The sequence below is a fragment of the Carcharhinus amblyrhynchos genome, chromosome 33, assembly GCF_965287045.1.
Source record: "Carcharhinus amblyrhynchos chromosome 33, sCarAmb.v2.hapA, whole genome shotgun sequence".
Taxonomy (NCBI): domain Eukaryota; kingdom Metazoa; phylum Chordata; class Chondrichthyes; order Carcharhiniformes; family Carcharhinidae; genus Carcharhinus; species Carcharhinus amblyrhynchos.
Window position 1 is genome coordinate 4,774,455 of NC_137356.1, and position 24,163 is coordinate 4,798,617.

Here is a 24,163-nt window from a genome sequence, read left to right on the forward strand (position 1 = left end):
TCGGCGGCACCAATCAGAGGCCGGGTTTTACCTTTATTGACAACACCGCCCTCCTCTTCTTGACCAATCAGAGGACACCCTTTTTTTGGCTAATTTAGAATCGTGGGCAATAATTTCCCGAATCGAGAATCTCCCTCAATCTTCGAGCGACAGCGCTTCCCTGTCGATTAAATAATTTTAACGTGAGGTTTCCCGGTAATTGAACCTCCATCAGACATCAAAGCAAAGCGAGGTGATGACGGTTAAGCACATTTGGTGAAAGCAGCCCCAGAAAAATCAAATGCAACGGTTTTATTATTTTTCTCCCATTATCAGTAACCACCGTGGTAGTGGCAGTTTTTTTTCGCGCTGAAGGAGAAAACACGATGGTTTATTTTCTCCGAATCAGCGAATCCGAATCAACAGCTATCTGAATTTTGAACACGACCCTACTACGTCAGGCCCTCCAGCGGGACCCAATCGACGCCCGGGAGATTGTGATGGACGTGTGTGCTGCCCAATAGATTCGGGGTATCAGCCTCAGAGAGGGCGGGCCATCACGGGGCGGGCAGTCATTGGCACGATTGACGTAGAGGAGGCGGATTCCAGGGCTTTGATTGACGTCAAGACTGACCCATAGAGCGCGGCCGTCGCAGTGGCAGATATGATTGATGTCGGCTCCAACCAGTTGCATCGAGGCGTCAGTGCCGAGGGGGCAGGCCCTACAGGTGGCTGAGGCGGCGGGACCAAGTTTCCTGACCGACAGCTCCTCTAACCAATGGGATTGGACGCCATGCGCGGTAGGCGGAGATAACGTGCAATTTACCCAATAGCATCAAGGCATGCAGATTGACGTGTCCACTGTCCAATCGACCTGAAGTCCCGTCCCAGAGGGGGCGTGCCTTACTGGGCGGGCTGCTACAGGCACTGAGATCGGTTGCACGGAGGAAGGGGGCGGGTTCCACGCACCTGTCATTGACGCCCATGCTGACCAATGGAGATCGGTATTCTAGGCGGTAGAGTGATTGACGGGTGCCTCAACCAATGGAAGTGGCGATTCCGGGAAGGCGTGTTCTCCCCGCACAGCAGGTTAGGTTGCCCACCCGCCCGTCTCGGCTCATTCGACAGAGACCATGGCCGAGGAGGAGCCCTTGCCGCCTGGCTGGGAGAAGCGGATGAGCCGCAAGTCAGGTAATGGAGGGGGTAAAAAAAAATCATTGCAAATAAATACACACAGCACCTTCCCCCTCCCTCCCGAATACAGCCGGGAAATATAAATAATCACCGCTCTATGAGCGGGCCTGGGCCTGGGCCTGGGCCTGAGGTTGGGGGTGGGCCCCAGGCCCGAGCTACTGAGGCCCCGCCGCTAAATTACCCACAGCCCGGGCTCTAGGCCTCAGCCTGGCAGTCAACATCCTCATTGACCCCTATCTCCCCCAAATGACCCCCACCCCAACCCCCCCAATGAACCCCAACTGACCCCTAACCCCAAACCCCCCCATTGACCCCCAAACCCCCTTGACACCAAATCCCCAACTTCTGATGGACTTTGCCTCCCCCCTCTGTTTGGTTTGACCTTAAAAGAAGACCCTTGCCCTCATCCCTCTGATGACTCTTGCCCCCCAATGACCCCTGACACCCCTGATGACTCTTGCGCCCACCCCCCCATCCCGACGACCCACGCCATCCCTCTCCCCCTCCCCCCCAGACGACCCTGGCCGCCCCCCCCCCCCCCCCCTTAGATGACCCTGGCGCGCGTTCCCCCCCCCCCCCCCCCCCCAGCTGACCCTGGCGCGCGTCCCACCCCCCCCTTAGACAACCCTGGCCACCCCCTCCCCCCCCAATCCCCTTAGATGACCCTGGCCCCCCCCCACCCCACCCCCTTAGACGACCCCGGACCCCCCTCCGCCCTTAGACGACCCCGGACCCCCCCCCCGCCCTTAGACGACCCCGGACCCCCCCCCCCGCCCTTAGACGACCCCGGACCCCCCCCCGCCCTTAGACGACCCCGGACCCCCCCCCCCGCCCTTAGACGACCCCGGACCCCCCCCCGCCGTTAGACGACCCTGGACCCCCCCCCGCCCTTAGACGACCCTGGACCCCCCCGCCCTTAGACGACCCCGGACCCCCCCACCCTTAGTCGACCCCGCCCCGTGCCCCCCTCCCTATCTCCCCCCTAACCTCCTCCCCACCTCCCCCCCAACCACCTCCCTGCCATGTCCCAACTCCCCCAACCCCCCCACCGGCCTTAGCCCATCCATCCTTGAATGGCCCTGGCCCCCCACCCCCCTCTGCCACCCGAATCACCTGAGGCCCCTCTTTGATGACCCTAGACCCCTTCCTATATAATACGAATCTCCGTCCCCAGGTGACACCATCCCAACTACCCCCAGATTTCCATGAGCCCTTAACACCCCATGGCCTTAACCATTCACTCCCCCAACCAAACTCACCATACCTTACCCCACAGCTGTAACCTGTTCCAACTCTAACCTCCAACAACTCACCTCCCATAAACCATAGCTCCCCTCACCCTGCCAACCCTAACCTCTTTTATTCATCCCCTCACCACCCCCAATTCCAACCTACTCCATACCTACACCCGTCTCCCCTCAGCTCAAACCACCTTCCCCCTCCCCCACAACCCAAACAGCTCTTCCATCTCCCCTACCCCTCTAACCCTCTCTCCCAGCCCCACTGTCACCTGTTGCCACCCCTGTCCCTGCAGTTGCTCTCTTCCCACCTCCCCTGGATTACTTGCCCTGTTATGAGAACATAGAAAATAGAAGCTGGAGTTGTCCATTCAGCTCTTTGAGCCTGCTTCACTATTCATTATGATCATGGCTGATCCTCTATCTCAATGCCATACTTGCACTTTCTCCCCATGCCCCTTGATACCTTTAGAGTTTAGAAGTCTTTCTATTTCCTCCTTAAATATATTCAGTGACTTGGCCTCCACAGCCTTCTGTGATAGAGAATGAGGTTCACCTCTTAAGAAGTTTCTCCTCATTTCAATCCTAAATGGCTTACCCTGTATTCTGAGACTGTGACCCCTTGTTCTAGACTGACCCAGCCAAAGGAAACAACATCCTTGTGTCTAATCTGTTTAGTCCTGTCAGAACTTTATGCATTTCAATTAGATCCCCCCTCATTCTTCTAAATTCCACTGAATACAGGCCCAGTCACCCCAATCTCTCCCTGTATGACAACGCTGCCCCCAGAATCAATCTGGTGAACCTTTGCTGCATTCCCGCAACTATCCTTTCTTGTGTAAGGAGACCAAAAATGCAAAGTATAAGATAAGTGCAATATCTGTAACTTGGACGCTATGGTAACCCATAGGGAGTGGGGCATGGGCAACCAGTCTTTATAGAAACTGATTTCCTTCCCTCTAACCTCAGCTTCTTAACAGCTGGATGTGTCATCACTCCTACCACATTGGCTCTGAAAACTTAGCTCGAAAAAATTAACATTTTAGTCAATTATTTTCTGTGTAAGGAAATGACTCCTCGCGTCAAAAATGTTTACAGCATTGAAACAGGCCCTTAGGCCCAACTTGTCCATGCTGTCCTTTTTTAATCACTAAGCTAATCCCAATTGCCTGCCTTTGGCCCATATCCATCTATACCCATCTTACCCATGTAACTGTCTGAATGCTTTTTAAATAACAATTGTACCTGTCTCTACTACTATCTGGCAGCTCGTTCCACACTCACCACCCTGTGTGTGAAAAAATTATCCCTCTGGATCTTTTGTATCTCTCCCCTCTCACCTTAAACCTATGCCTTCTAGTTTTAGACTCTCTTACCTTTGGAAAAGGTATTGACCATCTAGCTGATCTATGCCCCTCATTATTTTATAGCCCTCTATAAGATCACCCCTAAGCCTCCTATGTCCAGGGGAAAAAGTCCCAGTCTGTCCAGGATCTCCTTTTAACTCAAACCATTAAGTCCTGGCAACATGCTAATAAATCTTTTCTGCACTCTTGCTAGTTTAATATCCTTTCTACAATAGGGTGACCAGAACTGTACACAGTATTCCAAGTGTGACCGTACCAATGCCTTGTACAAACTTCAACAAGATGTCCCAACTCCTGTATTCAATGTTCTGACAATGAGACCAAGCATGCAGAATGCCGCCTTCGCTATACACAGTATTACACTGTAGTCATGGAATCATAGAATTCCTACAATGCAGAAGGAGGCCATTTGGCCCATTGAGTCTGCACGGACTCCAATCTCATCCAAGCCCTATTCCCGTAATCCCACATGTTTACCCTGCTAATCCCCTGACACTCAAGTCAATTTAGCATGGCCAATCCACCTAATCCGCACATCTTTAGTCTCCTATTATTTCTTCATATTTTTGGTGTGTTATAAATTGATCATTTTCAGTTATTCTCTTCACGGAAGCTGTCAGACCTGCTGAGATTTTCCAGTATTTTCTGTTTTCGTGTACTCCCGAGTTATTGATTCCTCAACTAGTGGCAGTAGTCTGAAAATCATTGCGTTTTAAATCTGTATTAAATCTTCCCTTGGCTTTCTCTGCTCCAATTCTGTCACTGATGACAGCCCTGTGGCGTTTATTCATTTAATTCCCCCCCAGATTTCTGCCGTTGCAGTTTTCTCTTGTTTAGATTTTTAAGCTTTGCAGTTGCCATGATAACAGAACAAGTCAAATTGATTCCATGCTCCAAGCACCCACTCAACAGTCACGTGCAATGGTGACTGCTCAGAGTCTTGTGCTTTAAATGAGAGTGTTTTTCTTGACAGAGAGAGGGTCGCCCGTGAACAGGTTTTATCACCAATTTGACTATCTTGCATTCTTGGGAGAACTGGCTTTGTCTGATACTGAGAATAAGGAGGTTTGATTTTTTTTAATGTTTAAAGTCTATTTATCAGTGTCACAGGTAGGCTTACATTAACACTGCAATGAAGTTATTGTGAAAGTCCGCTCCGGTGCCTGTTCGGGTACACCGAGGGAGAATTTAGCACGGTCAATACACCTAACTGGCACATCTTTTGGACTGTGGGAGGAAACTGGAGCATCCGGAGGAAACCCATACAGACGTGGGAGAGAACGTGCAGACTCTGCACAGACAGTGACCCAAGCCAGGAATCGAACCCAGGTCCTTGGTGCTGTGAGGCAGCAGTGCTAACCACTATGCCACCCAGTAGGCAGTTAGGAGTAGGTTATTTAGAACCATAGAATCCTTGCAGTGCAGAAGGAAGTCATTCTGTCCATTGAGTCTGCGCTGACCAACAAAGCATCCCACCCAGGTTCTTTCCTCTCATCCAATGGCGAGAATAAATCAGTGTTACCAAGGCCAATCCACCTAACCCGCACATCTTTGAACACTAGGGGGCAATTTACCATGGCCAATCTGCCCAACCTGCACGTCTTTAGACACTAAGGGATAACTTAGCATGGCCAGTCCACCTAACCTAGACAACTTTCAGATTGTGGGAGGAAACCAGAGCACCCGGAGCAAACCCATGCAAACATTGGCAGAATGTGCAAACTCCACACAGACAGTAACCCAAGCCGGGAATCGAACCCAGGTTCCTGGTGCTGTGAAGCAGCAGTGCTAACCGCTGTACCACTGTAATTCTGTTTAACAACCTGAGTCGGGCCAAATCTCCTTGTTCAATTGGCGTTTCCATGCCTCACTCCCCAGCGAAACTCAACGTTCTAATTGCTGATTTGATATGAGCTGAAACTGATTTTCGTTTTCTGGTCTGTTAGCCTACCTTTAAAAGACAACAAATCTACCTTTGCTGCAACTTGATTAGTAGGAGAGACTAGGATCCAAGGGCACGACCTTAGAGTAGAGGGACTGACCCTTTAGAACCGAGATGAGGAGGAATTTCTTCAACCAGAGGGTGGTGAACCTGTGGAATTCATTGCTACAGAAGGTTGTGGAGGACAGGTCATTGAGTGTATTGAAGATAGAAATAGATAGGCTGTTGATCAATAAGAGGGCCAAAGGTTATGGGGAAAACGTAAGAGAATGAGGAATGAGATTAAGAAATATTGGCCATGATCGAATGGCGGAGCAGACTTGATGGGCCGAATGCCCTAATTCTGCTCTTATTTCTTATTGTCCAATGGCAACCTTACTTACCGCTTGTATGACTTGTAAACTGATGTGAAATGTTTGATCTGTGAGGCATCGCAGCTTTGACCAATGCTGCCTTTACCTGAAGCTCACCTGTCTGCCTTTTCCAGTGTGTGTCACTGAATAGTAATTGAGAATGGAAGGAGCACACCTTCACCTTCTGTACTTGGTATTCCTGCGCGTTTATTTAGCCTCCCACACTGCTACATTCAGATCAGTTAACTGTACAGACCAAGAATCGTCGCTGGAGCACATGGGACTGACTGACTGTAACTTATCCACTGTACATGCCTTGCTTTTATTCTAATATCCAAATGAGGATAGGTGTCAGAAGTTCCTGCAGTCCACAAAATTATTCCACATTAAGTGCCTTTACAAAATACATATACCATTGCCCATGGTGCCTAGTTTACTTTGTGAGGGTGCCCCATTTTAGACGAAAAGAATGTGAGAGTTATTGTTGATTTTGCTGAATGGTAGTTTATTTATCAGTGTCACAAGTAAGGCTTACATTAACACAGCAATAAAGTAACTGTGAGAATCCCCTAGTCGCCACACTCTGGTGCCTGTTTGGGTATAAGGAAGGAGAATTTAGCATGGCCAATGCAATAGTATTTTCCAGTCCTTAAAATAATCATTCTTCTGAGGATTCACATACACATGGACACGTGCCCAGACAGAGGTGTGACTTAAGTGTGTTCCAGGATTTTCTATTAACACATCAGAATCTTAGTTTGGCTTCAAACTTTCATAATGATTTTAACTCCTGTGACAACTATAAATGAAGGATGGGCAGGCAGGCCTTTACCTAGAATCATAGGATCTGTACAGTATGAAAAGAGGCCACTCGGTCTCTCGAATCTGTACCGACTCTGACAGAGTATCTCACCCAGGCCCTTTCCTCATCTTATTCCCATAACCTACATATTTACTACGGCTAGTCCATCTAACCTACACTTAGAGCACTAAGGGGCAAATAAGCATCTCCAATCCACCTGTTGGTGGAGTAACCGAGGTGACTATTACTCTCAAGTAAATTTGGACAATACATGACTCACGAAGTTGGCGTTTTCTGAATAAAGATGTAACTTTATTAAACCAGTGGCCGCCAGGAGACGGTTAAGTGGCTCTGGCACAGAGCGACAGAACCTCTCCGATGATTCTAACGATACATTCAAAAATCTGATCAATTATAGTTTTTCTTATCAATCACTTCCATTTTACAATAAGTCAATCATCTTCAAGATACAGAAATCCAACAATTATACCTGTCAAATACTTTGGCCTTATTAGTCCATGAAATCCGGAAGCTAGCTCCTGTTTTTGGCTGACTCCTCTCACCTTGGTTGCCTAGAAGCCTGTGATGCTTAGCCCAGAGTTCAGATTACGTTCTCACGGGTTGCCTTACAGTTCACTAGCTAACCAGACAGTCACGTGACACCACATCTGGGCATCAGTCCATCTCGTCCAAAACAGTTAACTAGCCCTATTCATCAATTATGATGAAGTGTTCTAACTGTTCTTCCATCTGAAACTTTAGCTGATAAAACTTGCATATTTCCAAGGTACAAATATTCTCTTGAAATACGACCTTTATCAGGATGCTCTGGTAAGAATGCATTTTTAAACAAAGTGGACAATGTTCTTTCAAATTAATTATAATACATTTTAAAATATCAACACTTATAATTATTTGAATCAATTACTGCATCTCGTGTACTTTGCCTCTCGTTAGCTTAATTTCAAATCATTTAACCCGAATGCTGTTAGTTCTGTCAGTGCCTTAATGTGTACTGATTTAAAAAAAAAGCCACTAATCTTATTTCCCCACTTCACCACCTGACCTGGAGTGTGGGAGGAAACCGGAGCACCCGGAGGAAACCCACTCAGATATGGGTGAATGTGCAAACTCCACACACGCGCTCTCACCCGGTGCTGGAATTGAACCAGGGTCCCTGGTGCTGTGAGGAAGCAGTGCTAACCACTGTGCCACCTTTTCTACTGTGAATTGATATGGCATGGGATTTTTAATCAACACATTTGCTTTGTGGGGCGGTAACTCCTACCCTTTTACCTTTTCAGCTATTCATCTAAATGTTTTTAGTCTTCTGTATTTTGGATCTGATTGTCACTGGAGAATAGCAGGCCGGCCCCCTGTCTGTTTGTCTGTACATTGGTGTCCTACCTCTTGCACAACAATATAGACATGTCTCCAGTTGTCAAAGTCAGGAGTAACCAACATGCTGGCATTTGCTCTTCCCAGAGTATAATTTTAAAATTGCACTGTGTTGCTAACTAACTAAAATAACATTTTAAGGCAAGGATAGATAAATTTTTGAACAATAGAGGAATTAAGGGTTATGGTGAGTGGGTGGGTGAGTGGAGCTGAATCCATGACAAGATAACCCATGATCTTATTGAATGGCGGAGCAGGCTCGAGGGGTCACATGGCCTACTCCTGCTTCTAGTTCTTATGTTCTAATGAAAGATGGAATTCTTTATGTTGAAAGTACTATTTGAGCTCTGTGCACACAATCTATTTTTTTTTACAGAAAGCCAGTAAGTGTTGCATCTGGGTTTCACATGGAAATCTCCACAATTATTACCAATGGGCCCCAGATCAAGAACTTTGCGTTATACAACCAGCTTCATAGTGCAGAGATCATCTTATTAATGTGGCCTGAACTGGAAGCTAGAATTGAGCTCCCTTGTTGGCCGTATCAAGATTTAAGTTATTGGCATGATGTGGTTTCATAGAATCATTACAGTGCAGAAGGAGGCCATTCAGCCCATTGAGTCTGCACTGGCAACAATCCCACCCAGGCCCCGTCCCCACAACCCCTTGTATTTACCCCAGCCCTGTCCTCGTAACTCAACATATTTGCGCTGCTAATCCCTCTAATCTACACTGGGATGCTAAGGGGCATTTGTAGCGTTGCCAATGCACCTAACCTGCATATCTTTGGACTGTGGGAGGAAACCGGAGCACCTGGAGGAAACCCACACACAGGAGGGAGAACATGCAGACTCCACACAGACAGTGACCCAAACTGCGAATCAAACTCAGGTCCCTGGAGTTATGAGGCAGCAGTGCTAACCACTCTGCAACCCTTGCTGCCGTGCTTATTATTATGATAAGGTGTTTTTTAATGTGCTTTTTTTAATAAACCTGGCTGTTGATAACTGGGGTGCTCTGGTGGTTAGTACTGCTGCCTCTCAGTGCCAGGAACCCGGGTTTGATTCCAGCTTGGGTGACTGTCTGTGCGGAGTTTGCACATTCTCCCTGTATCTGCGTGGGTTTCCTCTGGGTTCTGGTTTCCCCCCACAGTTCAAGATGTGCAGGTTAGGTGGATTGGCCGCACTATATTGCCTCTTAGTGTCCAAAAATGTGCAGGTTAGGTGGAATGACCACGCTAAATTGTCCTTTAGTGTCGGGGGGCAATAGCAGGGTAAATATGTGGGGTTACAGGGATGGGGCCTGGTTGGGATTGTGGTCGGTGCAGGCTCGATGAGCCAAATGGCCTCCTGCACTGTAGCGGTCCTATGATTCTGGTAGGACTGTACAATTTGTTTTGAAATGTAAGCATATTGCCTGGTGCGTTTAACACAACTTTGAATAGAAACACTTGATATATTGATAACCTGTTCTCTAGGACTATCCTGTGTTGTTACAGGTTGCTTGATAATGAGCATAATGAAAAAAATGTAATCATACTCATCAGTATGTAGACCTCTGTCATGTGAATTTCAGTTCCCTTGTCTTTTCTCAGCTTTTTACCATTTCCTATCTTGTGTTTTTTACCCAAAAGTGTCCATTTGGTGCCAGGTTGCCCTCCTGTACATTTGGAGTAACTCAAAACCTAGCACAGTGTAGAGTCAGAGATTCATAGAGGTTTACAGCATGGAAACAGGCCCTTCGGCCCAACTTGTCCATGCTGCCCCTTTTTAAAAAATCCCTAAGCTAATCCCAATTGCCTGCGTTTGGCCCATATCCTTCTATACCCATCTTACCCATGTAGCTGTCTAAATTGCTTTTTAAAAGATAAAATTGTACCCGCCTCTACTGCTATCTCTGGCAGCTTGTTCCAGACACTCACCACCCTCTGTGTGAAAAAATTGCCCCTCTGGACACTTTTGTATCTCTCCCCTCTCACCTTAAACTTCTAGCTTTAGACTCCCCTACCTTTGGGAAAAGATGTTGATTATCTAGCTGATCTATGCCCCTCATTATTTTATAGACCTCTATAAGATCACCCTCCGTCTCCTACACTCCAGAGAAAAAGGTCCCAGTCTATCCAGCCTCTCCTTATAACTGAAACCATCAAACCCTGGTAGCATCCCAGTAAATCTTTTCTGCACTCTTTCTAGTTTCATGATATCAGTGAATGTATTTCATGGATGTGTAGCATTCATTAAAAAGGAGGAATTGTGTAAATCCCTTTAGAATGAAATCCTGCAGCTAATTCCACCCGAACTTGCAGGGTCTGTCCCTATTAGCTTGGGCTTGTGAAGTGGTATAGCAAAGAGGGGGTTGCTGAGCATGGCGTATGCTTCCTTCCGATGTTCAGTCTGGTCGTCACATTTAATCACAGCCCTCTCGCTTCACTCTGCTTCCTGCAGTGGTGTTCCAGAAAGTTCTGTGTAAACAACTTCCTCCTCTAGGGCATTTAGGGATGGGCAACAAGTAATGGCCCAATCTGGGATGCTTGCATCCCATGAATGAGTAAACAAAAATTGCAAAACCAATTGAGATGCAAAATAGTTTAAAGTTTATTTATTAGTGTCACAAGTAGGCTTCCATTAACACTGCAATGAAGTTACTGTGAAAATCCCCTAGTCGCCACACTCCAGCACCTGTTTGAGTACACCGAGGGAGAATTTAGCATGGCTGATGCACCCTAACCAGCACACCTTTCAGACTGTGGGAGGAAGCCGGAGCACCCGGAGGAAACCCACGCAGGCACGGGGAGAAGGTGCAGACTCCGCACAGACAGTGACCCAAGCCGGGAATCGAACCTGGGTCCCTGGCACTGAGAGGCAGCAGTGCTGTCAGGCAGTCAGGAGTAGGACGTTATTTAGAATCATAGAATCCCAGCAATGCAGAAGGAGGCCGTTCTCCTCATTGAGTCTGTACTGACTGTCCGACAGAGCATCCTACCCAGGCCCTTTCCCCGTAACCCCATGTATTTATTATGGCCAACCCACCTAACCAACACATCTTTGGATACAAAGGGGTAATTTAGCATGGCCAACCCACCTAACGTCCATACCTTTGTCACTCTTTACACATTTTTACTTGCAGATGAATTGAAAAGTAAGCTGAAAGGGCCGGCAAGTGCAGTTGAGATCCAATCCAGACAAACTAATTCGTGGGGAACCGGCTGCAGATCAAGAAAATTTCCATTATGTTGTAGGGAATATGTACTGATAACAGCCCAAAGGTTGTTGGAAAACACCATATGATGGCAGGTTGTAGTGTTGACACTTAGCTAATTCAAATTTAAAATTATGCAATAGCAAGAATAAATCAGTGTAACGCATACCGTGCTTAACTTGACACCATCTGTTCCCAAACAGTAACTTGTCAGAAATCTGATTTTCATTCAGTAAAACACCTGAATAAGAGCTAGCAGTGAAAAGCTTTGTGGGGGTCAACCTTGCAGGGTCTGTCCCTATTAGCTCGGGCCTGTGAGGTGGTATAACAAAGAGGGGGTTGCTGAGCATGGCGTATGCATCCTTCTGATGTTCAGTCTGGTCGTCACATTTAATCACAGCCCTCTCGCTTCACTCTATTTCCTGCAGTGATGTTCCAGAAAGTTCTGCGTGTAAACAACTTCGGCAAACAAAGCCCAGCTGAATAACACTTGGCTTAATTAGGTTCAAGCCATAGCATCATCTCTTTACTTGCAGGCTGGTGCATGGAAAGGCAAAGAAGGTTTCTTTGGCATGGGGGCGCAGTGATTAGTAGGGTTGCCTCACAGCATCAGGGACTTGGGTTCAATTCCGGCCTCTGGTCACTCTCTGTGTGGGGTCTGCACGTTCTGCCCGTGATTGCGTGGGTTTCCTCCGGTTTCCTCCCACAGTCCAAAGATGTGTGGGTTAAGTTGATTGGCCATGCTAAATTGATCCTTAGTATCAGCGGGATTAGCAGGGTAAATACGTGGAGTCATGGGGATAGGCCTGGGTGGGATTGTTGTTGGAGCATGCTTGATGGGCCGAATGGCCTCCCTGTACACTGCAGGCATTCTATGACTCTGAATAGAAACGCCTTCCTCTGTAAAATCTTAATGCTTTGGCTGTCACAAGTAGGTTTACATTAACACTGCAGCGAAGTTACTGTGAAAATCACGTAGTCACCACACTTCGGCACCTGTTTGGGTACACTGAGGGAGAATTTGGCACGGCCAATGCACCTAACAAATACGTTTTTTGAAGTGTGGGAGGAAACCAGAGTACCCGTACAAAACCCACGCAGACATATGTCTGCAGACTCCGCACAGACAGTGACCCGAGCAGGGAATTGAACCAGGGTCCCTGGCGCTGTGAGGTAGCTGTGCTAACCACTGTGCTGCCATACTACAAGTTCATATTAAAAATGGCACCAGCCACTTAATTCACAGCTTTTTAAGGGCTGAAATGGGAATGATCTAATGATTGGCATTGTTAAATATAAATAACAAGGGTGAAAATATCGTCCAATGTATTAGAGCAGCAGATGACAGAATTCCTCATGAATTGGAACTAATCTCTTCTGGAATCCCTTCTTTACTCATGTCAAGGTGGCAATATTTTGAGCTTGAACATCAGTTAAAAGTGGGAGTCCTGTCTGCGCAGATGTTGCTTGCCAGGACTAAGTGTGTAGATCAAATGCAAAGAGGCTGCACCATCCACTCAAGTCAACAACTGACTTCCAACACCACTCAAGGAAAACCAATTTAAATAGGCCCCATATAGTTAAAAAGCAATGACAAAAAGCGCATTTCAAAATAACACTGATATGATTGTCAACAGCAGTTGCATTTAATTTGTATTTTGTTCTTATGAGCATCATATCCATCTCCCCTGATGCTACAACAAGACCCAGGTTTGATTCCTCTTTTGAGTCTGCACGTTCTCATGTCTGCGCGAGTTTTCTCCTGCACACCAAAGATTTGCAGGTTTAGGTAGATTGGTCATGCTAAATTGCCCCTAAGTGTCCAAACATGTGTACGTTAGGTGGATTGGGCCATGGTAAATTTGTGGAGTTGCAGGGAGAGGTTGGGGGGTAGGGTGGAGCTTGGGTAAGATGCTCTGTGGGGAGTCATTGCAGACTCGATGGATTCCTCGCTGCACATTCTCCCCGTGTCTGCATGGGTTTCCCCGGTGCTCTGGTTTCCTCCCACAATCCGAAAGATGTGCTGATTAGGGTGGATTGACCGTGCTAAATTCTCCCTCAGTGTACCCGAACAGGCGCTGGAGTGTGACAACTCAGGGATTTTCATAGTAACTTCATTTCAGTTTTAATGTAAGCCTACTTGTGACACTAATAAATAAGTGGACTATGGATCTGTTGTTGATTGTGTTCTTAATCCATAAAATTCAATTTTTCGTCAAGTTTTTTTATAATAAATATAGTTTGTTATTTTAAATTTTTACATATATTTTTAAATCAATTTATAGATGACAGGATTTATTATTGTCACATCTTTGGAATACAGCGAAAAGTATTCTTTCTTGCGCACTATACTGACAAAGCATACCGTTCATAGAGTACATAGCGGAGAAGGAAAGGAGAGAGCAGCAAGAGTGTAGAGAGTGAGCAGCTTAATATAGGTCCATCCGAAATTCTGATGGCAGCAGGGAAGAAGCTGTTCTTGAATTGGTTGGAATATGTCCTCGGACTTCTGTATCTTTTTTCCCAAGGGAAGAAGTTGGAAGACATTATGTCTGCGATGCGTGATTATGCTGCTTGCTTTTCTGAGGCAGCGAGAAATGTAGACAGAGTCAAAGGATGGGAATCTGGTTTGCGTGATGGACTGGGCTACATTTACAACCCTTTGTAGTTCTTTGTGGTCTTGGTCAGAGCAGAAGCCATACCGAGCTGTCATCCAACGAGAAAGAATGCTTTCTATGGTGCATCTGTAAAAGTTGGTGAGAGTCATAGCGGACATGCTGAATTTCCTTAGCCTCCTGAAAAGGTAGAGGTGTTGGTGGGCATTCTTAACTATAACATCGGCATGGGGAGGACCAGGACAGGTTTTTGGTGATCCACACACCTAAAAGCTTGAAGCTCTCGACCCTTTCCATACATTAACGTCTCTGACTCTTGTTGGTTTCTCTCCTGTAGGTCGTATTTACTTCTTCAATCATATAACCAATCGGAGTCAGTGGGAGCGTCCGAAAGCGGGCGGGAGTTACAATTCTGTTGAACCTGATAAGGTTCGTTGTTCCCACCTGCTGGTGAAGCACAACCAGTCACGTCGTCCCTCTTCCTGGAGACAGGAGGAGATCACACGCAGCAAAGAGGAGGCGCTAGAGACATTAAACGGTAAGCTGATGGCAAGCATGCAATCTCACCGCAAACACAAATGTGTCTGTTCTGTACCGTTAACACTTCCTCGGTTAAGATGGATGGGAAAGAAGCAAATGTAGCTTTCACAGATTACTGGAATTACGCAGGTCAGACACCGATTGAGAAGAGAGATTATGCCTGAGTTAAGACCAAAGATAGTCTTTAGTAATGATACAAGGACAGAAATGTAACCTCAAAGTTACATTTGGTTCAGCAGGTCTATATTTTTATTATGGCCTTCCAACAAAGGGGGATAGTTGTGCCAATGGTGGTGCAGCGATGATGTGACTAGCCTAGTAATTCAGAGTCCATTTGAATGCACTGGGGGCAAGAGTTCAAATCCCACCATGGCAACTGGTGGAATCTGAATTCAATTAATAAAATCTGGAATATAAAGCTGATCTCAGTAATGGTGACCACAAAACTATCATTGATTGTTAAATTGCTCTTTAGTATCCAAAGATGTGTGGGTTAGGTGGATTGGCCATGCTGAATTATCCCTTAGTATCCAAAGATTGCATATTAGATGGATTGGCTGTGTTAAATTATCCCTTAGTATCCAAAGATGTGCAGGTTAGGTGGATTGGCCATGCTAAATTATCCTTTGGTATCCAAAGCTGTGCAGGTTAAGTTGATTGGCCATGCTAAATCCCCCCTTACTATCCATGTGTAGACTAGGTGGATTGGCCATGCTAAATTGCCCCTTACTGTCCCTGGATATGTATATTAGGAGGATTGGCCATGCTAAATTATCCCTTAGTATCCAAAGATGTGCAGGTTGGTGGAATGGCCGTGCTAAATTCCCCCTTAATGTCCAAAAATATGCAGGTTAGGTGGATTGGCCATGGTAACTTGTCCTTCATTAGCCAAAGATGTGCAGGTTAGGTTGATTAGTGGGGTAAATGTGTGGAATTATGGGAAAGAGACTGGGTGGAATCCTCTCTTGAGATTCACTGCAGACTCAATGGCCAAATGGCCCCTTTCTGCACTGTAGGGATTCTATGTTGGATTGTTGGGGATATGGTAGTGTGAACGAATACAAAAGTACCGTTAATCAAATGAAGAACCACTTGGAGATCTGTGCCTCCAATAAAATCTTCGCACACACGTTTGCACCAATAATAATGACTGTGACTATTCTTTAGAAGTTAAAAGTTGTATTATCAAACTCCCTCTAAGCATTGTTAATATGCATTAGTGATTTGCTGCACACCAAAAATCAAATACTTTTAGGGAGTCCTCAGATACAGGCACAGTGGTTACCCCCATTGCGTCACAGCGCCAGGGACCCAGCAGATTATGGGAATAGGGCCTGGGTGGGATTGTGGTCAGTACAGACTCAGTGGGCTGAATGGCCTCCTCTGTACTGAAGGATTCTATGATTCATAGCACTGTGTTCCTGGAAATTGTCACTTTTAAGTGAAGCTTGGTTTTCCATAGAAAATTGATGTTAAATTGTTCCTGAGAACAGTTTTTGCCCAGAAAGATAATGTAAAAAAATTGAAATACCGTATGGTATTTCACTGGTATTTATGGTATTTTACTGTACAGGTGGCATGCTGCCACAGTGGTTGGCACTGCTGCTTCACAGCTGTAGGGACCCAGGTTCAATTCCTGGCTTGGGTCACTCTCTGTGCAGAGTCTGCACGTTCTCCCCATGTCTGTGTGGGTTTCTTCCGGGTGCTTCGGTTTCCTCCCACATTCTGAAAGATGTGCTGGTTAGAACATAGAACATTACAGTGCAGTACAGGCCCTCCGGCCCTTGATGTTGCACTGATCAGTGGTTAGGGTGCATCGACCCGGACAGGCACTGGAGTGTGGCGACTAGGGGAATTTCACAGTAACTACATTGCAGTGTTAATGTAAGCATTACTTGTGACTAATAAATTTCAAAAAAATACAGTCTGAATACAGTGCAGTAAGTGACTTAGAAATTGCTGCCTTGCCTTCAAGGCTTCATCCAAGCAGACACCTTTTTAAAATGCCAATTAATAAATCTGTTCCACAATCACAGGCTCTGTACAGCACAGAGCAGTACCATTGTATAGCAAATAGTTATTTTAAAAACAGAAGTTCCCTGGAATTCCTCAGGCACGTGCTTTACAAGAAACAAAGAAATTTGAAACATGAAGTTTAGAGCATCTGTACTGCAAGTATGTGGAGCTACGGGTAGACGGGGCCCTTTAAAACACTTTAAGAGGGGACACTTAAAATGGGGATTTGCTATCTTTCCTCAGTAGCATCAGTATTACTTCCAGTGTAAACACTAGAGCCTCTGAATTTACTATTGATGATGGGCCTCAGTTTAGAACAAACAGCAGTAATTGAAGCTTGAGAGTAGAGGTGAGGATACAGTGTGAAATAGTAATCAAGTCTGCTTGTCCATCTTTCCCTATGAGTTGTCTAGTCTACTCCTATCTTGAGTGCCTTCCATATGGAAACTAGAAGTAGGAGAAAGCCATTTGGCCCTGCCCGCCTGCTCTGCCATTCATTGTGATCATGCCTGATTATCGAATTCAATATCCTGATCTCGCCTTCCCTCCCCATATCCCTGTAGCCCCAACAGCTATATCTAATTTGTTCTTGAAATCACACATTAATATTTCTATTTTTCAATTTTTTTTGAAGCACCACATGATACTTTTGGGATAAAAGTTATCTACAGGTCAAAATGTAATCAAGGTGGCACAGTGTTTAGCATGCTGCCTCACAGTGCCAGGGACCTGGGTTCGATTCCCAGTTTGGGTCACTGTCTCTATGGAGACTGCATGTTCTCTCCATGTCTGCATGGGTTTCCTCCAGGTGCTCCAGTTTCCTCCCAGCAGTCCAAAAGATATGCACATTAGGTTGATTGATTGGCCATACAAAATTGACCCTGGTATCAAGGGATAAGCAGGTAAATGTGTGGGGTTACGGGAATAGGGCTTGGGTGGGATTGTGCTCGGTACAGACTCAATGGGCCGAATGGCCTCCTTCTGCACTGTAGGGATTCTATGATTCTTTCCCTCGCCCTAATAACTCGAAAGGGGCGTTTAACTGACCTATGGCCTGTTCAGGAGCAGAGCAGGAAAAAGGATTTGTTTCAAAGTTACCCATGTGCTCATGATGAAGGCAGAAGCATTATTTTGGTTCAAAAATATAATGGATGTGTGTGTGTGAGCCAATTCTGTTAACCTTCTATCTTTGTTCAGAATATATCCAAATGATCAAATCTGGAGATGCGACGTTCGAACATTTAGCATCCAAATATAGTGATTGCAGCTCTGCAAAAGAAGGGGGAGACCTGGGTTATTTTGGCAAAGGTAAGATGTGATATGTGATGTGATCACTGATTTTAACCAACCTCCATTGTTATTTTTGAGCTATAATGTTGAACAGATGCCAGTGTGGGTGGCACGGTGGCACAATGGTTAGCACTGTTGCCTCACAGCGCCAGGGACCTGGGTTCAATTACTAGCTTGGGTCATAGAAACATAGAAGATAGGAGAAGGCCATTCAGCCCTTCGAGCCTGCCCCACCATTCATCACCATTATGGTTGATCGTCCAACTCAATAGCTTAATCCTGCTTTCTCCCCATGACCTTTGATCCCATTTGCCCCAAGTGCTATATCCTGCCACCTGTTGAATACATTCAATGTTTTGGCATCAACTACTTCCTGTGATAATAAATTCCACTCTTGGGTGAAGAAATGTCTCCTCACCTCCGTCTTAAATGGTCTACCCCGAATCCTCAGACTGTGACCCCTGGTTCTGGACACTCCCACTATCAGGAACATCCTTCCTGCATCTATCCTGTCTAGTCCTGTTAGAATTTGATAGGTCTCTGAGATTCCCCCTCATTTCGACTGAACTCATCTGGACTGAAATGGGGATGAGGAGCATATCAGGAGACTAAGGAAATTTGGTATGTCAGCTACGACTCTCACTAACTTTTACAGGTGCACCATAGAAAGCATTCTTTCTGGTTGTATCACAGCTTGGTATGGCTCCTGCTCTGCCCAAGACCGCAAGGAACTACAAAAGGTCATGAATGTAGTCCAATCCATCACGCAAACCAGCCTCCCATCCATTGACTCTGCCTATACTTTCCACTGACTTGGTAAAACAGCCAGCATAATTGAGGACCCCACGCACTCCAGACATTCTCTCTTCCACCTCCTTCCTTCGGGAAAAAGATACAAAAGTCTGAGGTCACGTACCAGCCAACTCAAGAACAGCTTCTTCCCTGCTGCTGTCAGATTTTTGAATGGACATACCTTGCATTAAGTTGATCTTTCTGTATACCCATCTATGACGGTAACACTACATTCTGCACTGTGTCATTTTCTTCTTTATGAGTGATATCGCGCGCAAGAAACAATATCTTTCACTGTATGCTAATACACATGACAATAATGAATCAAATCAAACCAGCCATGATCAATTGGCGGAACGGGCTTGATGGGCCAAATGGCCTAACTCTGCTCCTATATGAATGAACACCTGCAAAAACAATCCTAACCTAGTCAATCTCTCCTCACAAACTGTCAGTGCTTGTGCGGAGTTTGTGCGTTTTCGCCATGTCTGCCTGGGTTTCCAACGGGTGCCCTGGCTTCCTCCCACTGTTCAAAAGACGTGCTGGTTAGGGTGCATTGGCCGTGCTAAATTCTCCCTCAGTGTACCTGAACAGGCATCGGACTATGGTGACTGGGGGAGTTTCGCAGTAACTTCATTGAGGTGTTAATGTAAGCCTACTTGTGACACTTAAATAAAATGTAAGAAGTGCCCTGTATTCTGCCAGTGTGACTACTGCAATAATCCAGTAACGGTAGATTCTAATTCAATAATCATTTTCTTTTTCCCCAAATTGAGTTGCATGTGGTTAGCAGTCATCAGCCTCCTGTCATTAATAGTCAGAACCCCTTGTGGTTTCCAGGACTTGAAATGTGACATGTGGTGATTGCATTATGCATCATTGAATTTATATTAAACTGCCTGCTGTCTTTTCCTTAATAAACAAGTAGCGCCAGAGCAAGAAAGTTGGTGTGGCCGGTTTCCCTGGCCTTGATTAAAATGCCATGGAATCAATGGGTTATCTAATCCCGATGTATTGGGTTACTCCTTTCTCGCTCGCTGTTGGTTTTGTTCCTGTTGTTAAGGGACCGATTGTAGCAACGATTTCCGTTGTCAGTCTCCAATATTTTGCTCAGTAAAGGGATGGACGAGCAAGCTTGTGCCTTCCTTGCCCTTGGACTCCCCAGAACACTTGCATCCATGTTCACAAGTTCATAAGATATAGGAAGAAGTCTCATAACCCCAAGTTAATGGGTTTGTTTGGTATCACGAGCTTTCGGAGCGCTGCCCCTTCATCAGGTGAGCTATCCGCCGGATGAAGGAGCCACTGGTGTTGTGAGACTTCTTACTGTCCCCACCTCAGTCCAACGCCGGCGTCTCCACATCATAAGATATAAGAGCAGAATTGGGACATTCGGCCCATCGAGTCTGCTCCACCTGGTGTGCTCCTCATCCCCATTTTCCCTGCCTTCTCCCCATAATTACCCTTCAACCCATTACCAATTAAAAATCTGTCTAACTCCTCCTTGAATTTACTCACTGTCCCAGCACCCACCACACTTTGAGGTAGAAATTCCACAGATTCACAACCCTTTGAGAGAAGCAGTTTCTCCTCAGCTCTGTTTTAAATTTGCTGCCCCTTATCCTAAGGCTATAACTCCTCGTCCTAGAATGTGCCACAAGCGGAAGCATCCGCTCCACGTCTACTTTATCCATACTTTTTATCACCTCGTATACCTCAATTTGATCTCCCCTCATTCTTCTAAATTCCAGAGAGCATCGGCCTAAACTGTTCACTCTCTCTTCATACAACAAACCCCTCATCTCTGGAATCAATCTAGTTAACATCCTCTGAACTGCCTCCAATGCCAGTACATCCCCCCCCCCGGATACACACGCTCCTGCACTGCTCTGAATCCTGCTCCACACTGCCTGGCTGTAACTATTGGATCATCATACGAACCACTGGAAACTCGGTATTCCTCATCAGTGTTGGTAAACCTCACCACCCTGACTACTCCCACCTGCCATTCAATTATCAAACTGCTTGTTTGACATCCAGTGGTGAATATTACCTCATTACATACGAGAAAATATGAAGCCACTGTCTTTGGTCGCCATGTTTCGTAACCGTCAACTCCGTCCCCGTCTCACTGGGTTTGAGCCGACTGTTCATGACCTCGGTGTCATATGTCACCGTAAGATAAACCTCCACCACGTGTCCATAGCAACACTTCAGACTGCCTATTTCCAACTCTGTAATAACATCTTACCCACACTTCCCTCCACCCAGCACATCAGCTGTTGAGACCCTCATCCATGCCTTTGCAACCTTTCGACTTGAAGACTAGGCCGTTTCAACATTCGTTTTGTCTCCCACATCTGAACATGAAATTGTCCAAAACTCTGCTTGTGTCTTTATTCCCATGTTATTAAAATCCTCGCAGTGCAGAAGGAGGCCATTCAGCCCATTGAATTTGCACTGACTCTCTGACAGAGTATTTTACCTAGGCTCTCTCCCCTGCCCCATTCCTGTAACCCCACATACACATGGCCAATCCACGTAATCTGCACATCATTGGACACTAATGACAATTTAGCATGGCCAGTCCACCAAACCCACACATCTTTGGACTGTGGCAAGAAACCAGAACACCCGGAAGAAATCCATGCAGACATGGAGGAGAATGTGCAAACTCCATGTAGACTGCAACCCAAGCTGGGAATCAAACTCGGGTCCCTGGTGCTGTGAGGCAGCAGTGCAAACCACTGTGCCACCCTTGTACTTCCTTATACACGGGTCCAGGTTAAGCAACACCTTGATTTTAAAAAAAGCTCTTCCTTGTCCGCTCTATCTCTGTGACCTCTCCCAAAGTAAGAAACCTGGTGTTGTCAGACTTAAGTTCAACCGATTTATTTGATAGTAAACTCACAAGCTTTCGAGGTTCCCCTCTTCGTCAGGTGAATGACGGGGAACCTCAAAAGCTTGTGAGTTTACTATCAAATAAATTGGTTGGACTTAAACCTGGTGTTGTCGGACTTCTTACTGTGTTTACCCCAGTCCAACGCTGGCATCTCCACATCATCACCTCTCCCAAAGCCCAGGACTGCCCTTCTATTTTTGGCCTCCTAAATAAGCGTCTCTGGTCAATATAGTCTGTGTCTGAGAGAAGGCATGAGAAATCTCACACTAGTGAAGGTGTTCCTGCAGATCGTAAACCTTGCTGCATTTGGTTTTGAACAGAAAGAAGTGCCAATGCCTGGAATCAGTATGTTTTCTGTAAAGCATTCATTTTATTTTGTTGTCTTTCCTTCCAGGCCAAATGCAGAGGCCATTTGAAGAAGCCACGTACTCGCTGAAAATCGGAGAGATGAGCAACCCGGTATTTACAGATTCTGGTATTCACATCATCCTCCGTACTGCTTAAAGTGCCTCGTGTTGGTTTGTCTTTGCAAAGTGAATAACCCAGCCACTACTGAAGACCCTCATGGAAATCACCCACTTCACACCCTAATAAATACCTTGTTCTCCCCAGTATTTGATAATTTTGTCTTCAGGCCATTGTCCAGCACGCTTGCAGGCACTATAGACCAAGGGAAAAGAACTGATCTCCGTTATAGAAGCCCAATGTTTTAAGATGGCGCTGCCTCTGTACAGCGACCCAAAAAGTTGGTTTAGTGTGTAAGATGAGGATGCGGGTTAGTGCGTGTCCGAGCTGTGTTTGCTTTTACACTGTTGTAGCGCTTCTGCGGCTATGCATTGTGTTAAAAGAGACTGTTTGAGTTTTATTGAAGTAACGCAGGCTTAATTTCGACAAAAGTTGATGTTTATTTTCCCAGCGCAGAGAAACTGCGGGAGAGATTATCATTCGAATTTCATTCAGCATTGCTTGAATTGTTATCGGATTACACTAATATAAAAGCTGATTGGTCGTGTATAACTGTTTAATCTCTTAACGGTGACAATAGCGTTTTTCATTCGACAAATTGGTTTGTAGTTAATGGCAGTGTCCCTCAGAAGAAAAATGCGTAAGCCCTCAGCATGTAGGGAATATTTTAGATGACCCTAAACTTTGGCTGCTGAACTCTGATTCATGGCAAAGCTGCGGGTTTGGGACCATTTTCTGGTGGCTTTTTTGTTTTTTTGACAGCGGCTGTCAGTGTAAATGCATTTTTCCCCACCGACTGTTCCGCGGTATGCTGTTTGGAAACACAACCTTGAGACATAACTGTCAAGATCAGAGCTACCGGTAAGAGAAAATGCTGAATAACTTTGTTCTTTTTGTGTTGCTCAAGGACCTATCTGACTGGTGTGCTTGTGTGTCCTTTTATTTTTCTCTCTTTCAGCAGTTCACAGTGCACTGAGTGTGCACTTGACTGCAAAACAAAAAAGAAATTGAGGTTACGGGAAATGTAAGGTTATTATTTGTCTGGCTTCGAGTCAAAATATTAAAGAGATTCTCCACAACACGTTTCGAGTTTTGCAGTCTGTTGTTTGAAGCAGTTGTTTTTTTCATTTGGTCTAACCTGTGTTAGGTTTTACTCGGGCAGTGGAAAGGGCGGCACGGTGGTTAGCACTGCTGCCTCATAGTGCCAGGGATCTGGGTTCGATTCCTGGCTTGGGTCACTGTACACGTGTGGAGTCTGCACGTTCTCCCCGTGTCTGCATGAGTTTCACCCTGGTACTCTGGTTTACTCCCACACTTCAAAGATGGCCGTGGTAAATTGCCCCTTCGTGTCAGGGGGACTAGTTCGGGTAAATGCTGGGGGTTATGGGGATAGGGCCTAGGTGGGAGAGTGGGATTGTGGTTTGTGAAGAGTCGATGGACCAAATGACCTCTCTCTGCACTATAGGGATTCTATGATGCTAGTTCTTTGAAAGTGCAATTGGTTTCATTGTGCACCCCCCCCCCCCCAGCTTTTTTTCCCTGGAGCGTAGGAGACTTAAGGGTGATCTTATAGAGGTCTATAAAATAATGAGGGGTATAGCCAACATCCTTTCCCAAAGGTGGGGGAGTCTAAAACTAGAGGGCATAGGTTTAAGGTGAGAGATACAAAAGGGTCCAGAGGAACAATTTTTTCACACAGAGGGTGGTGTGTGTTTGGAACGAGCTGCCAGAGGCAGTAGTAGAGGCAGGTACAATTTTGTCTTTTAAAAAGCATTTAGACAGTTACATGGGTAAGATGAGTATAGAGGGATATGGGCCAAATGTGGGCAAGTGGGACTAGCTTAGTGGTTAAAAAAAGTATGGCATGGACACGTTGGGCCGAAGGGCTGTAAACCTCCATGACTCTAATTAAAGTTCCCATGTTTGATTTCTATCCGCTGGCCACTGGTTCAAATGAACTGTGGGTGGGATTCACACAGAGGCAGACCGGGGAACCATGAATGGTGAGTTTGTCGTGCACGAAGAATGGTCATTTGGGTCGGAATCCAGTGGAAAATTAGCTGGGGGAAGCG

At 45.9% G+C, this 24,163-nt stretch overlaps 1 protein-coding gene across 1 annotated transcript; it reads left to right on the plus strand.

Moving 5' to 3' along the window:
* Nucleotides 1-1,088: 1,088 nt before the first annotated feature.
* Nucleotides 1,089-23,172, plus strand: pin1 (peptidylprolyl cis/trans isomerase, NIMA-interacting 1). Its single transcript, XM_080216510.1, has 4 exons — nt 1,089-1,170; nt 14,424-14,624; nt 17,840-17,950; nt 22,021-23,172. The coding sequence occupies exons 1-4, from the start codon at nt 1,113-1,115 to the stop codon at nt 22,128-22,130; spliced, it is 480 nt and encodes a 159-aa protein (XP_080072636.1). The 5' UTR covers nt 1,089-1,112; the 3' UTR covers nt 22,131-23,172.
* Nucleotides 23,173-24,163: the final 991 nt, after the last annotated feature.